The sequence below is a fragment of the Vulpes vulpes genome, chromosome 8, assembly GCF_048418805.1.
Source record: "Vulpes vulpes isolate BD-2025 chromosome 8, VulVul3, whole genome shotgun sequence".
NCBI lineage: Eukaryota > Metazoa > Chordata > Mammalia > Carnivora > Canidae > Vulpes > Vulpes vulpes.
This window is the reverse complement of record NC_132787.1, coordinates 87,118,629-87,132,282: the sequence shown is the minus strand read 5'-3', so window position 1 is coordinate 87,132,282 and position 13,654 is coordinate 87,118,629. Positions and strand designations below refer to the sequence as shown.

Genomic DNA, 13,654 nt, shown 5'->3' with positions numbered 1-13,654 from the left:
CTACCCCAGTCCACTCACTTCCCTCCAACACGACCTCCACATGCCTCCCCACCCCCACGCCTCCACCTTCCCATCCAGGGCTGCCTGAATCATAGCCCTTGTGCCACTCACAGCAGACTCCGCCACCATGCTTCTCATGGGACTTACTCCCCTGCCTGCAAAGCTGTGCTGTTTTCTCCATGGGCCAGGGCCCACTTTTCTACTTCTTGATGCTCGTAAGGGCAAGTGAGTCAACGTCCTCATCTCTAAACCGGAATCACAGAGAAGATGTTGGGAGGCTTAGCTGGGAAAACATAGACAAGGTGCCTACCACATGTCAGGAGGACTGTTTGATCAATAAACACTGGCTGATTGTGGTCCCGGATTTATGTGCTAACAGAGAATTCTTTGTTGAGTGAAGGTGGTTTTAAATTTCCCATGATTTGATTTCTCCCTCTGTTTCAAGGATGCTTTCCCACACCTGCACTCCCAAACCCTCATGTCTTCAGTAGACGGTTCTGACAGTGAATCCAGTGAGGTGCCCTTCGGGTGCACAGTCCCTCAGCTGGTACCGATGAGGGGCTCAGTGTCGGGCACTCTGCTGGCACACCTCACCTGCCCCAGCTTGCTCCAGGTCTCAGCGGGGAGACTGATGTGTGCCCCTCAGGGTAATGAGGGCTCACAAGTGAGCTCAGGAGTGAGGAGGAGCTGCTGACCTCAGCCCGAGGGGGTGAGATGTCTTCCTAGAGGACAGCCCCCCCCCACACACAACTGCCCCAGGTTTCTGAAAGATGAAGGAGTGCCCTGAGAAGACAGAGCAGCAAAGATAAAGAGGCATGAAGCCTCGAGCACAGTCAGGCAGCCACAGCCCCGACTGGCTGGGTGGACCTGCCTTCTGGAAGACGTGAGCCAACGATGAGCCAACATCTGAAAGGTTTTAGATGGGAAGCGAAGTGTCTGCATTTGGAAAACTCTCCATGGAGAAAGAGCGGGGGATGGACTGGTAAGGGGCCAGAGCCATACTGGAGGGTGGTGGAGGCTGCCATAGTCACCCAGGCCACAGGGGACAGTCACTGAGGATGGCAAGCAAGGCTAGGGACCACGGGCTCTCTAGGAGGCAGACTCAACAGAATAAGGGTGGGCCATGTGGGACACCAAAGGTTTGGGCTTGGCTCCAAGGTGAACAGTAGGACCTGTCCTGAGATGGAGCAGGTGAGAGCAAAGCGGGCGGCCTGCTATCTCGAGAGGTAGTACAGGCAGGTTCAGTGAGGCTCGGGGTAAGGGATAAATGAGAGATGCATCCAGTGGGGCACCTGGGTGGCTCTGTCCACTGAACATCCGACTCTTGACTTTGGCTCAGGTTATGATCTCAGGGTCATGGGACTGAGCCTCGTCATAGGGCTCCATGCTCAGCACAGCCTCATCATAGGGCTCCATGGAGATTCTCTGTCTCCCTTTGTCCCTTCCTCTGTACGAGTGCTCTTTCTCTCTAATAAATAAAATCTTTTTTAAAAATTATGTGTTCATATGATGAACCAGGGGAAAACGTGGAGAAGCAGGAAGGCAGGAGAACAGATGGAACGATGTCTGCTCTGGCTGGGATCAAGGTCATGGTGGGGGCTGGGTGGGGGCAGAGGGTGAGAGCTGGACCCGTGGGCTTCCGTCACATAGAAGGGTCACTCCTGCGGCCTTAGGGACACCGAGGACGACCACAGGGGCACTGGCTGATCCTGCTAGCCCACACCGAAGCCCTGGCTGCGAGGCTGCTACGTGACTCCATGGGTCCCCCTTCCTCGGTCACATGGTGCCTTCTTCAGCTGCTTTTCCAGCCGCCCCCAGGCCCACTGCTCACGTCACTCCATCCCACTGTCTGTCACCCTGGCCAGCACCGGCTTTCCACAGCCGCCCGCCCACAGCTGTCACCTCTGCTCTTTTCATCTGCTATCAGACTCGGTTCCACTTCCTGGCGCCCGGCCCCGAAATCACTCCCTCTGCTGGCCTTGGCTTCCATCCCCACTATTTTAAAAGTACACATTCCACCAGACGTGGCATCGCGATTGCCTCATTGCTTATTTTGCGCTCCGGTTTTTAAAGTTAAGTTTGACATTCAGGCAAGTTAAGTGTTTGGGCGCCAGGAGCCAAGGCTGAGGCAGGAAGCTCTGTGCAGAACTTCTCTGCCCGCACCCTCTCCACCCCCGCACCACCTTGTTCCTGGAACGTGCCCCAACTCAGAGGTGGGGGAGCCGGCACAGAGCCAGGACCTCTCCAAACCCATTCACATGGCTCCTTGCTCCTGCGGGGCCGGCCCCCTCTTGGCCCTGCCTCCTCCACCTGCTGCGTAGCTGTGGAAAGATCATAGGGCCTGGCAGGGAGCTCATGCTAATCCTGGAACTAAAACCCATCTGACGATTCATCAGCACCTCACCACAGCTCAAACAGTGCTTACTGGGGGTTCAAGACTGCGCTCAGTGCTCAGCATGGAGTATTTCGCCTCACCCTGACAGCAACCCTGGCTACCATTATCATTCCCATCTCAGGACGAGGAATCGAGGCTCGAGGAGTTTGAATAACTCACCCAAGGAGCAGCAGATAACTGGCAGACATGCCCTATCTCAAAGCTCACAGTTAATCAGTTACAGTGCCTGGGCTCCGTTTCCTCCCCTATCAGATGGCAGTGATCCTTCACCTGAAGGGTCGCTAAGAAAGTCCCGGGAAGGGGATGTGAGAGCCTCTGTGATGTCTCATAGAGCTGGAGGGTGTGGTTGCTCTTATTCTGAGGACTGCTGACATTCAGATTTTACTTAGGAATTATGCCAGGTGCCCAAGCCTCTCAGGAGGGGCCTGTTCTGTTAGCTCCGTTCCTTTCTGTCATTAGAGACACATGTGGCACATCACACCAGCCCATCATTCTTTGCAGCGCTAGGGGGGAATGGTAACCCAACATGACAGTGCTCTGGGTTACAAAGGGGAAAGGTTCCTATGTTACAACTCTTTATTCTATACCAAAAACTGGGCAGGTCACCAGTCTTCACTCAAGCTGCCATTTGTGTGATGTGCCAAACGGCTTTGCTGTTGAAGAGATCCCAGGGGCCTTCAGAGAAGTGCAAAGATGCCATTAAAGCAGCTGACGTTGGCGTCTCCAGCTGGGAAGGGGGGGTCTGGTGACCTCCACCCAGGGGAAGGCACGCGGGCCCCACAGAAATGGACAGCTCGCACGGTCCCTTGAGTCGCCTCAGGAAGAGAAGTGTATGAGGGGAAGGACTCCTCTGGGGCCACAGGGGAGGGGAGGTGCCCCTGAGCTGGAGGGAGTCCTGCTAATGGAAATCGCCTCCAATCACTCCGTAAATCATTCCTGCACATTCTTCCTAGCAGAGGTATTTTCATCTAGCAGACAGGGCTCGAAAGCGACCTTATTAAGCATCTCTGAGCTACTTCCCTCTTCTTACCTGTGAGGAGACAACACCCTGACAGCTGAAGGGTTGGGCACTATCTTAGGACCCATGGCTTCTCGCGCTCTGTCCAGTAGCTTCCCTCCCCTTCACTGCACTGCCATGATGTGGGAGAAAATGTACAAAACACTCAGAAGGTTATAGAGGAGGGCAGACGAAAAATCAGGATTTGTGCTTTGGTTGTTGGACAAATGGCCTAGGAAGGTGAAGAGAGCAGGTATAAAACACTCAGTGGGGTACCAGATTGGCCCGTGAGCTTCTGAAAGGTGCTCCACCTCACTAATCACCAAAGAAAGGGCCCAAACCTAAACCACAGGAAGATACCAGGACTCAGCCTCTCGAAGGCTCAAGTGAAACACACGAAAGCCAGTCACTGACGACAAAGGCAAAGAGCCCCTGGAACTCCCAGACGCATCCACAGCCAGTGGGGTGGAGACCCATGTTCACCAAGACAAGTACAAGATTCATTAAAGGAGCACTGTTCATAAGGTAAAACCCCAAAGGAGCATTCACAGTAGAACTGATATATGACTGGCAATATAGTCATACAAAGGAATACTCTACAGCTGTGAGCATGAACACACCGCATCTTGAAAGTGTGGCGGGATTTCATACCCTTAATTTTGAGGGAAGCCGACACACAAGAGCACATACTGTGTTAAATCCATTTATAAAAGTTCAAAAACAAGCAATACTAGTCTATGGCATTGAAGTCAGGACAGTGTTCCACGGTGGAGAGGAAGGGGCAGGGACATTAGGGTGGTTCTGGCACCGAGAGTCATCTTGTCCTTGATGGAGGTGCTTGATGTAGGAATGGGGGCGGGCTCTCCCTGGAAATTTCTTCAAGTGTACATGAATGAAGTGTCAACTTTTCTGTACATATATGGTACTTTGATTCAAAGTTGACTTAAGATGAAGAGAGGCTCTGGGTCTTCAGGCATATTTTGGTCTTGCAGGGATATTTCAAAAGCCACCAAAGTGGAAGAATTCAATACAGCCCATAACATGGGCAAGAGCCACAGCCAAACTCAGCAATCCCATCTCTTCTCTTGAGCATGTCAGCTGTCCTGATGACCCCAACAGCACTAAAGAGAACACCCCAGAGTGCAGAATGCAAATCCAGGGTCTCTTCTTTAGCCTTCTGCTTTCTTAAATGTGTCCCAAAACACTGTGGGGTCCCAAAATCAACGAACAACAACAACAAAAAAGGATAATTTAGAGGAGAGAGAAACGATGCCACCTTCCCTTTGCAGTGTTGCCAGCTCTGAGTGCATGGGCTAGGGCTCGTTTTCAAGGCTAGCTTATGGGAACCTTCCTCTCAGGGGGAGTGGCCCACTGTTGAGAAGGTACTGGCAACCTGCGGTGGGCAGCAAGAAGATCCCAGCCAGGCAGCCAGTTGGTAGACTTGCCTACCTGGGGAATCCAATAAGCTCCATGAGAGCAAGTGTTTGGACTGCTTGTTTACTGATATATCCCTACATGAAAATGAATAAAGGAAGCCTTATTCAATACACACAGTCCAAGGGCACCTGGGTAGCTCAGTTGGTGAAGCATCTGCCTTTGGCTCAGGTCATAATCTCAGGGTCCTGCAGAGTCTGCTTCTCCCTCCACCCCTCTCTCCTTACTCCTGTGCGCTCACGCGCTCTCTCTCTCTCTAATAAATAAATAAATATTTAAAAACCCAACAACAAAATACACAGTCCAGAAGGAAGAAGGAAGATTTCCTCTCAGCCCGGCAACCAGAAGCTGCCCTGGCCTGCAGCCAATGAGAAGCCGCCACCACTGCATTTTTGTCCAATGAGTGTTTGTTCAGAACAACCTCTCCAACCTCCTCCTTTCACCTACGAAGGATGCTTTACCTTTTGTTCTTCAGACTTGCCCACAATCCCCCATAGTTTGTATGTCCCAAAATGCAATTTCTCTGTTCTTTCTGGCCAAACTCATTTGCTGCTCAACAACCTTTATTGTTTAATTTTGAAGGTTGACACCTAATAACATAATACTCAATAATCGGCAGGATAAATTTTGTGGGGGAAACAGTTCATTCCAGATCAAATTCCCAATCCTAGGCACTGAACACACTTCTCCGTGTCTTTCCACATTTCTTTGCATTATCTCCTTCCTCGGGCAATGTGTAATAAAGGAGGGGAACCAGGGTGGGGAGGCGTGGGGCAGGGGGGGAGAAACACGCCTCCAGAACTAAAGCTATTTAGTGCCTTTCAAAAGCACATGGGTTCTCTTTGGTCTTGCTGAGAGAACACTACAAGAAACTACCGACTCTGTTAGCTAACTGAACTATGCTACACCCATGCCTCTAAGCAAAGCTGAAATAGAAATATCAAACTACCTTAACTGGGAAACAAAATCCTCATGCAGCATTTCTTCTCTTTGCCCTATAAGCTGCAGTAAAACACACACATACACACACACACATACACACAGCAGTGAACTTGGACATAATATGGGCTTTATGTTGGGGACAGAATATATTTATATATCTATAAACCTAGAATCTGAAAACTTGATTTTGAGTTTTGGCTAAGCATTGACTAGCTGTGTGATCTTGGACATGTCCCTTAACCTCTCTGAGCCTGGATCTCTCTACCTAGGTATGTGCTCAATTTGCTAGTCTTGCTTCTCTGTCCAAGTCTTTATAGCCAGTACTGGTGCTCAATCCTAAACCCAACAGTCAGGTGCGGGTCAAGGACAGACTCCTTTTGCAGGTCCCCACCAGCAACTTTTCCCTCCAGACCAGTTCTTGCTTCTCATCTCTCCCACCTCACCCCAGAACAAACTCCCCAGTGTAAGACCCAACACCCCTACCCTGAGGAGGCTGGTGCCTTAAAGCCAGGATCCCATACCCTACTCTACCCCCTTGGGTCCGCCCCAGTTCAGGCTAAGCTTGCTTTTAGAGATTGCTTACCATTGTCTACCCTTCCTTAGGGGGCGGATCACTGCTGCCTGGCACAGTTCTGCTCAGTCCTACCTTATGCCCTCCACTCACTCCCCACCAGCAGGAGCTCCGCTGACCCAGCACTGGGCAGGGACATGTTGCTTAGGACATCCGGGGTCGCTGAGATGATGAGGCCATGACAGAATGAAAGTCCAAGCATTCCAACATTGACTGAACTAACTCTAAGCTCCTTATCCTCAATTCAAGACTTTGTTATGACACGACCCCCAGTTTTGCATCCAGAATTATTCTCCCCTCCATCACCCACACTCCAAGGAAATTGGACTGATTCCTGCAAAACAATGTGGCTCTCCCACCTCGTCTTTGCGTATGCTGCTCCCTCAATCTGGGATGCTTGCCACCTGCTAAAATCCTACCTGTCGCCCCCAATTCCAGCTCAAATGCCATTTCCTTCAGAAAGCCTCTGCCTCCCGTCCAAGTATAAATGCCTTCTCCTGGGTAGGCCAGCTTAATGCCGTTTTGACTTTTTTACAGGAAAGCTCGTAACTCGTATGGCTTGCTCCGTGGCCAAGACAGAAATAGCGACACCAAAACCAGGACGGGGCGGGAGATGGGTTCCTGGGAATCGGGGACAGGAAGTCCCATGCATTAGCTCCAGAATCAAAAATATGGCCTCAGAGCAACCCACAGTAGAGCATCAGGAGTCCCATTTTCTCCATAGACCATGAGCTCCTGGAGAGTGGAGACCAATTTCTAACACAGAGCTTGGCATGTGGTTAGTGCTTGATAAATGTGTTGAGTGGATGAATGAGTGAAAGAATGGGAAAACGAATGAATGAGACACGTAATGTCAAAGCTTAAATAAGGTGTGTGAAAACATCAATTAGGGTGCTTTGTTCAGATGAATTCTCATCAGCAATTTTCTTGACTGGTCCCCTTTCAAAGGCTGAGATGCAACCACTTTGGGAAATCTGCCTGAAACAGAGCAGGCAGTGACAGAGGGACAGGGGCAGCACTCAAGGACCCAGGGGACCAGGAGTGGAAGGAATCCGGCCTAAGAGGCACCTCCCATCTCAGCCTCTGTGGTTTCCCTTGCCCTCATGCCCCAGTGAGAACCCACTTCTATGCCATGTACCTGGTACTCAGAGAGCCACCCCCAGGCCAGCAGACACTGTTCTTCTACAGAGCCGCTTCTAGGATGTTCAGAAACTCAGCTTGCTGCCCCCTGGCTCCTGCCAAGGATCCCTGAGACTCCACGATGCTCTGGAGTGAAGCGCACTCAGAGCTACTATCAATAGGCTCACAAACTCTTGTCTGGAAAAATGGTGCACAGGAGGGCCCAGAATGTAGCAGATGGGGAGAGCATGTTTGCAAAAGCTAAGTGTCTGTGATGGGTTTCCTCTCTCTTCCTCTCTGCCTTGATGTGGAATCACCAACTCTGTGCTAAGCTAGTGGAAGAGCCTTGACTCTGAGGGAATATGAACATTTTTTATGCTTAGCCGTTCCAGCCGTAAAGATTTTTATCCTATTACTGCTAAGTGACGAGTACAAGGAGAGAAATGATGATGATCTTTGGCAGCCATTCCAACCGAGTAAATACAAGGAGGGAGACATGCAATCCCAGACTGGGCCACTGCCCCTTCATTTCCCAGGATGAAAAGGAGCAAAGGAAAAATGTCTTCCCGGTGAGATGTATCGAAGTGTAGAATTTTCCCTTCAGGCAAGCGATGGGTATCCCACTGTTTGAACCATTTAGCACTGCACTGGACAAAGGCTGGGACGGTACTCTGAGGGGAACAATCAAACCCAGCCAGCCAGGAGGAGGTGACCTAATGAGGCTTCCCAGATGCAATGCCTTCCAGCTCGCGGCTCACGGGCGCGGTCCACCCTGCCACCTGCTCCCCTGCAATCAAAGCAATCCCATAAGTATTGCTAGGCAACAGCAAAAATATACATTTGCTTTATCAAAATATTTCCTCCCTGCTCGAGGGGTGTGCCTCCGTTTAATGGCTTCTTGTCTGCCAGATGTTCTATGGGCTACTTGGATGATGACAAATCCAGCTGTTGTCACCAAAATGTGTGGCGACAGTGGTGGGGGTGGCACAATTGGAAAATGAGGACTATTTGTTGGACCAGCCAGTGCTGGATAAACAGGAGAACTCCCCTGGGAAATCTCACACTCACCCCAGCTAGATGCGGTCTCTTCCTTACATTTCAACAGTTATTTATGGCATGCTACCGCCACCGTGATACAGACAGCCACGTCTTCATCTTCGTGACCCCAGAGGACCCTGGCGGTGCCCTGGGAGTTCAGGCTCTCGTAGATGTTAACAGGATTATGGATCTCAGGGGAAAATGTGGAACTAGGTTGCCCCGATGCAAGTGCAGTCATGAGATTCCCAGGGAGGCAGGCAGGAGAGCTGAGTGCATGGATGTGGATACATCCAGAATGAGAAAACCAACCACAGAAGCGTGCACTAATGTGCAAACTGCAGTGACTCATGTACCAAGGAAGCTTCAAGGCTATCGAGTCCAACTGCAATGAGAGAACAAAGCTGAGAAAGGAGCAGGGACATGTGGAAGGCCATGGCTTCTCACCTGATCCCCACGCCTCCCACAGACCCCGGATCAGGGATGAGGAAACTGAGTCATGGCCAAGATGTGTCTAATGGCTGGTGACAGCAGGTTTCAATCTCAATCTTCAATCTCATGTGAAAATGTTACATGTTAGGCCAGGGGTGGGTGGGCATGGGAAGGCTCGCTTGTCAACTCCAAAGGGTGAATGTGCAGGGTATCTATTTGAAACCACAGATATTTCTAAACTAGCCGAGATGTGGACATCACTCACTGAACCCCACCCTCCATAAAGCCTGGGAATGGGGAGTTCCCAGCCTGCCTTGGTCATTCCACTCTCTAGGGCAATCCAGCCACCTCCCCGGGCACCCAAGAGGACTGAGAAAACAATGTGACTGTCCTATTCCATATGGGGAAACAAAATCCCTGGCCTCTCTGGGGCTGCTTTCATATGACGCCGGACCATGACAGGCTTGCGAGGAGGGGTTCCATACTGCCAGTGCAGTTTGGCTTTTCCATCAGCCCAGCTGCCTATTGGGTGAAAACCTCCACAGCCTCGTCCTCCTCCCTCCACCTGCTGCTTCCTCCAGCCTCACAGCATCTCTGGATTCCTGAGCGATGTCCCCAATGCTAGCTGCCCAGCAGCGTGTGCTCTAATGCTCAGCTAATAGTTCTGTCTCAGGCGCTTGTCCACACATGTCCTATAAATCAGAATCCAATTACTGTGGTAAGAAAATTGGAAGCAAATTTAATAAGCACAGGCCACTCCCCCATGCTGTTTCTTCACTCTTCTCTTCCCAGTAATGAGAACTCTTTAAGGGAAAATGCTTTTTTCCCCTTTCACTGAGTCTGTTCTTCTGCCTCCTCATCTAAAGCCCCTGAAGATGGAGGGAGAGGCATAAGGGGGCTGCCTCTCAGGCCTCTTTCCCTCTTTGCACAGAAGACAGATGGGAGAAAGTAGTCAAGTGTCTGCAGATTTACTTTCCCTCACATTTGTTCAACAAATGTTTCTTGAAAGTCTATCACACACCAGGCACTGTAGTAGATGCTAGCAAAGACGGCTCCCCTTAGAGGGCAGAAGGCTTCGTTCTGTTGCTGGGGCTGATAATTCATGATACTTCACTCTTGAGAACTCAGGTAACAAGTGGGGCTGGCTCTACAGCAGTGGCTCATTCTCACTGCAGCTTTGCCCCTCAGGAGACATCTGGCAATGTCACAACATGGGGGTGGGTACTACTGGCATCTAGTGGGTAGAGGCCAGAGATGCTGGCCAGCGGCTTACAATGTACAGGTGAGCCCCCAGGGCAAAGTATGATCCAGGTCCAAATGCCAGCCATTGACAGAATCCTATTGATGTGCTATAGGAGACAGGTCACCAGCAGCCCCAGCTGCTCAGAGCTGGGGTAGGCAGGGCCCAAAAAGGGCTTTAGGGCTTCATCAGCCCAGGCACACTGGCTGGCTGAAGTCAGGCATTATGTCAGGATGAAGTCGGGATATAAGGAGGCTGGGATCCTAGGATTAAGGGACTTAGCTGGTGGTTTTCACCTCACAGACACAGATTCCCTGGGAGATGAGGGCTGGCAGTAGTAGACAGTAGACAGGTCAACCCCAGTGGGGCCCATCTGAGGGAGGAACACTGGGCTTTGCTGGCAGTCTCTGGAATGCTCATTAAGCACAAGAGTGATGTGTGCACAGGGTCAGCCCCATATCAAACTCAGCCTGGAGATGGCCAATTCAATTGTTGGCCTCTGCTGGCACTAGCCCACGGCCTTATACACAGTCAGTGCTCAACAGACCTACCACGGCTGCCTGGTCCCATGTGCTTGCCCTCGTTCCCAATATCCTGTCCTCCCCACTTGCTGCTCTTTTGAATCAGGATCCACAAATCTGAAATCCTCCGAGTAACACAATCCCAGCTCCTACTGGGCAAGGTCAGTGCCCGGAGGCAGACATATGGCAGATAGACTTTTCCTCTCTGGATTCCCCAAGAGTGCCTTGGATTTGGTCTAAATCCTCCCTTTCCCTCTTGCCGCCATGCCAGCGGACCACACTTACTTAACAGATACAGCAGACTGCGTGAGAGCCCCAAACAGGACCTGGTAAACTCGGATCCTCGGGGACTGTGTCAGTTCTTCACTCACAACCAGCATGTGTGTCTGGCCCTTGTAAATTGCTTTCATTTCTGCCTCTCAGATCACAGACCAGGGTGACCACAGAAATCTGTCCTGCTCAGGATGTCCCTTTGCACCTGCCTGCTCAGTGAAGCCCCCACTTCCTGCCTCCCTTCTACAGGTGGGGGCAGAGCTCTTGCCCAGATGCACTGGCTCCTTTCCTGGGCAGGAGGCTGTCCTTTGTCCTTCTGGAGGGTCTCACGGTCTGGACTCAGGACAGGGGAAGGACCACCCCACCTGAGATCAGGGGGGCTTCTCAGCCTTCTTCTCTCTCCTTCTTCCCTGTTCTACCTGTAGTCTCCACTCAAGGAAATAAAATTACCTATTGTTTTTTTTCTTTAATATTTTATTTATTTATTTGAGTGAGAGAGAAAGCAAGCATGAGCAGGGCGAGGAACAGAGGAAGAGAGAGAAGCAGGCTCCCCGCTGAGCAGGGAGCCCAATGCAGGGCTCCATCCCAGGACCCTGGGATCATGGCCTGAGCTGAAGGTAGAAGCTTAACCAATTGAGCCACTCAGGTGCCCCAAATTACCTAATTTTTAAAGAAAATTCTATCAGATGCCAAGGACCAGGATTAGTTCTGGGGAATTTTGATAGTTGTAATACAAAACTCTGACTTTAAGAAGCCTTCAGGTCAGTAGCAGGGAATGTTTGAGGTACAGCCAATGCCCTGGATCTCTGTGTGGGGGACTCTGTGCTGCTAAGAAGAGTCTCATGGGTACTTCAAGGGGAGGGTTAAGTTTGCAGACTCTTGGAGTCTTCTTCTGAAGACTTGTGAAGCCACAGATGCCTTATAGCCAGCTCACTGCCCTGGCATTATTTCTATGGGGAAACCAGGACTCCAGTTCCTTTCATGAATGGTGGTGACTAACAAGGACGGCTTCAGCCCCTCCACAGGACACATTATGTGCATCAAGGTTTCTAAGCTATACAGCCTAGTTGGGGAAACAGAGTCCATCGGCCTTCACAGACTGCCTGCTTAAAGCACCTTCAGATTGACCAGCCTCAAAAGTCATCAAAATTCTTACCACCCTGCTCATAAACCCCAGTGTCCACGAGCGGGTACCCACAGACCCAGACAGAGACAGAAAGCTAGGAAGCTAACACCAGTCCCATAGCCTCTCAATTTAACAATGCCTTTGTGCTTCTCCATGCCAAACGTGCCAGGCTGCTCTTTGGAGCTGGTGCTGAGTGATTTCCCACAGTAGGCAGAAAGACACCCCCAGGGGGCCTTTGGCACAGCTGGACTATGCAGGAATAGTCAGGGAAGCCAGCATGGAGGAGGTGGGGTGGAGACAGACCTGCTCACTCAGACCTCAAAGTAGCCCGTGGCTTTGACTCTAGGAAGGACTGGTAATGAGGCAACGAGAAAGACTTCTGAAAGACCCTTTCCGCTGAGAAATAAAGCTCTCTGCAGTGTTTCAGCCCTGACCTCTGCAGCCCACTGGAAGGCATGGCCGGGTGGCGGATAGCAGAACGAGCCTGTGTGAACGGGCTGCTCCGAAGCAGACAGCAGAAGCGCGTGAAGAAGCCCCTCTGGTTGTTCATCTCGCACAACAAAACATGCCTGGGCTGCAAGAGGAAATGACCCCTTCCAACGACCAGTGATTGAACAGGCCACCAACCCGCCTTCCCAGGGGTCTGGCCATCCTGCCTTCCCTCAGTTTGAAAGCCAAGCCAGGCCACATCGTGGGGATCTGCCAGGAACACAGGCCCAGGCCATCGGGTCTTCAGTGCTCCAGGATTTCAGGGTGGCCACTGGGTGCGGGGGGGGCAGGTGCAGGTGAAGGGGGTGCCCACACATTTCTCCCTGGAAGTGCCTGGGGATGGCCCCAGCAGTGAGCGGCACAGAGCGTGTGAGCTACACATCACAGACCTTTCAGCGTCCAGCCGGCAACAGATGGCACATCTGCCCGATTCCTGGCGTGGGCACCGCACGAACCCCGCCTGCTGCTGCTCTGTCATGACCACCGGGAAGGGGGGAGAGTGACAAGGGGGAGTAGGGGCGAAGTACCTCAGATGGCGAGTGTCCGGGACCGCCCGACTGCTGGAGATCCGCTCGCTCTCCCGCTGGTTGAAAGCATACAGCTTATAGGGATCGTCACCAACGCGCCACTTTTTGGCATTCAGATACTGCCGCTCATCAAACTGGTCCCACAGGTCCTCCCAGTCAGCCTCCAAAGTCTGTGTGGCACAAATGGGAAGTCAGTGAGAATGGCTCCCAGCCCTCCACCAGCCTCCTCTGCGTGTCACCGCCCAACTGCAGAGAACAGGTCTGTCTAGCAAAGTTCAGCCCAAAGACGGCGCCAGAGGTAGGATGTTAAGAAAACCACCAGCAACGATAATAACAAACAGAATGCAATGAAGACAGCTGCCGCTTACTGAGCGCTCTGTACGGGGTCCTGTGTGAGAATCTTTACTCGCTGCTCCTGGTAGTTCTAGAAGGTGGGCAGGGATCATAGTCCCACTACACAGACAAGAAAACAGCCTCCGCAGGCTACATACCTTGCTCAGGATCCCACCATCAGGAAGTGGCAGGGCTGGGACTTGCGTTCTAGTGTCCTGAC

The 13,654-nt window shown here is 51.6% G+C and overlaps 1 protein-coding gene across 2 annotated transcripts in view; it reads right to left on the bottom strand.

Annotated features, from left to right (window-relative positions):
* The window catches only part of GALNT14 (polypeptide N-acetylgalactosaminyltransferase 14), a 205,878-nt gene that overhangs the window by 63,687 nt on the left and 128,537 nt on the right, over positions 1-13,654 (bottom strand). For both annotated transcript variants that reach the window (XM_072767379.1, XM_072767381.1), the window contains exon 2: positions 13,102-13,271. In XM_072767379.1, coding sequence (XP_072623480.1) covers positions 13,102-13,271 — 170 coding nt within the window. The remainder of the gene's footprint in view (positions 1-13,101; positions 13,272-13,654) is intronic.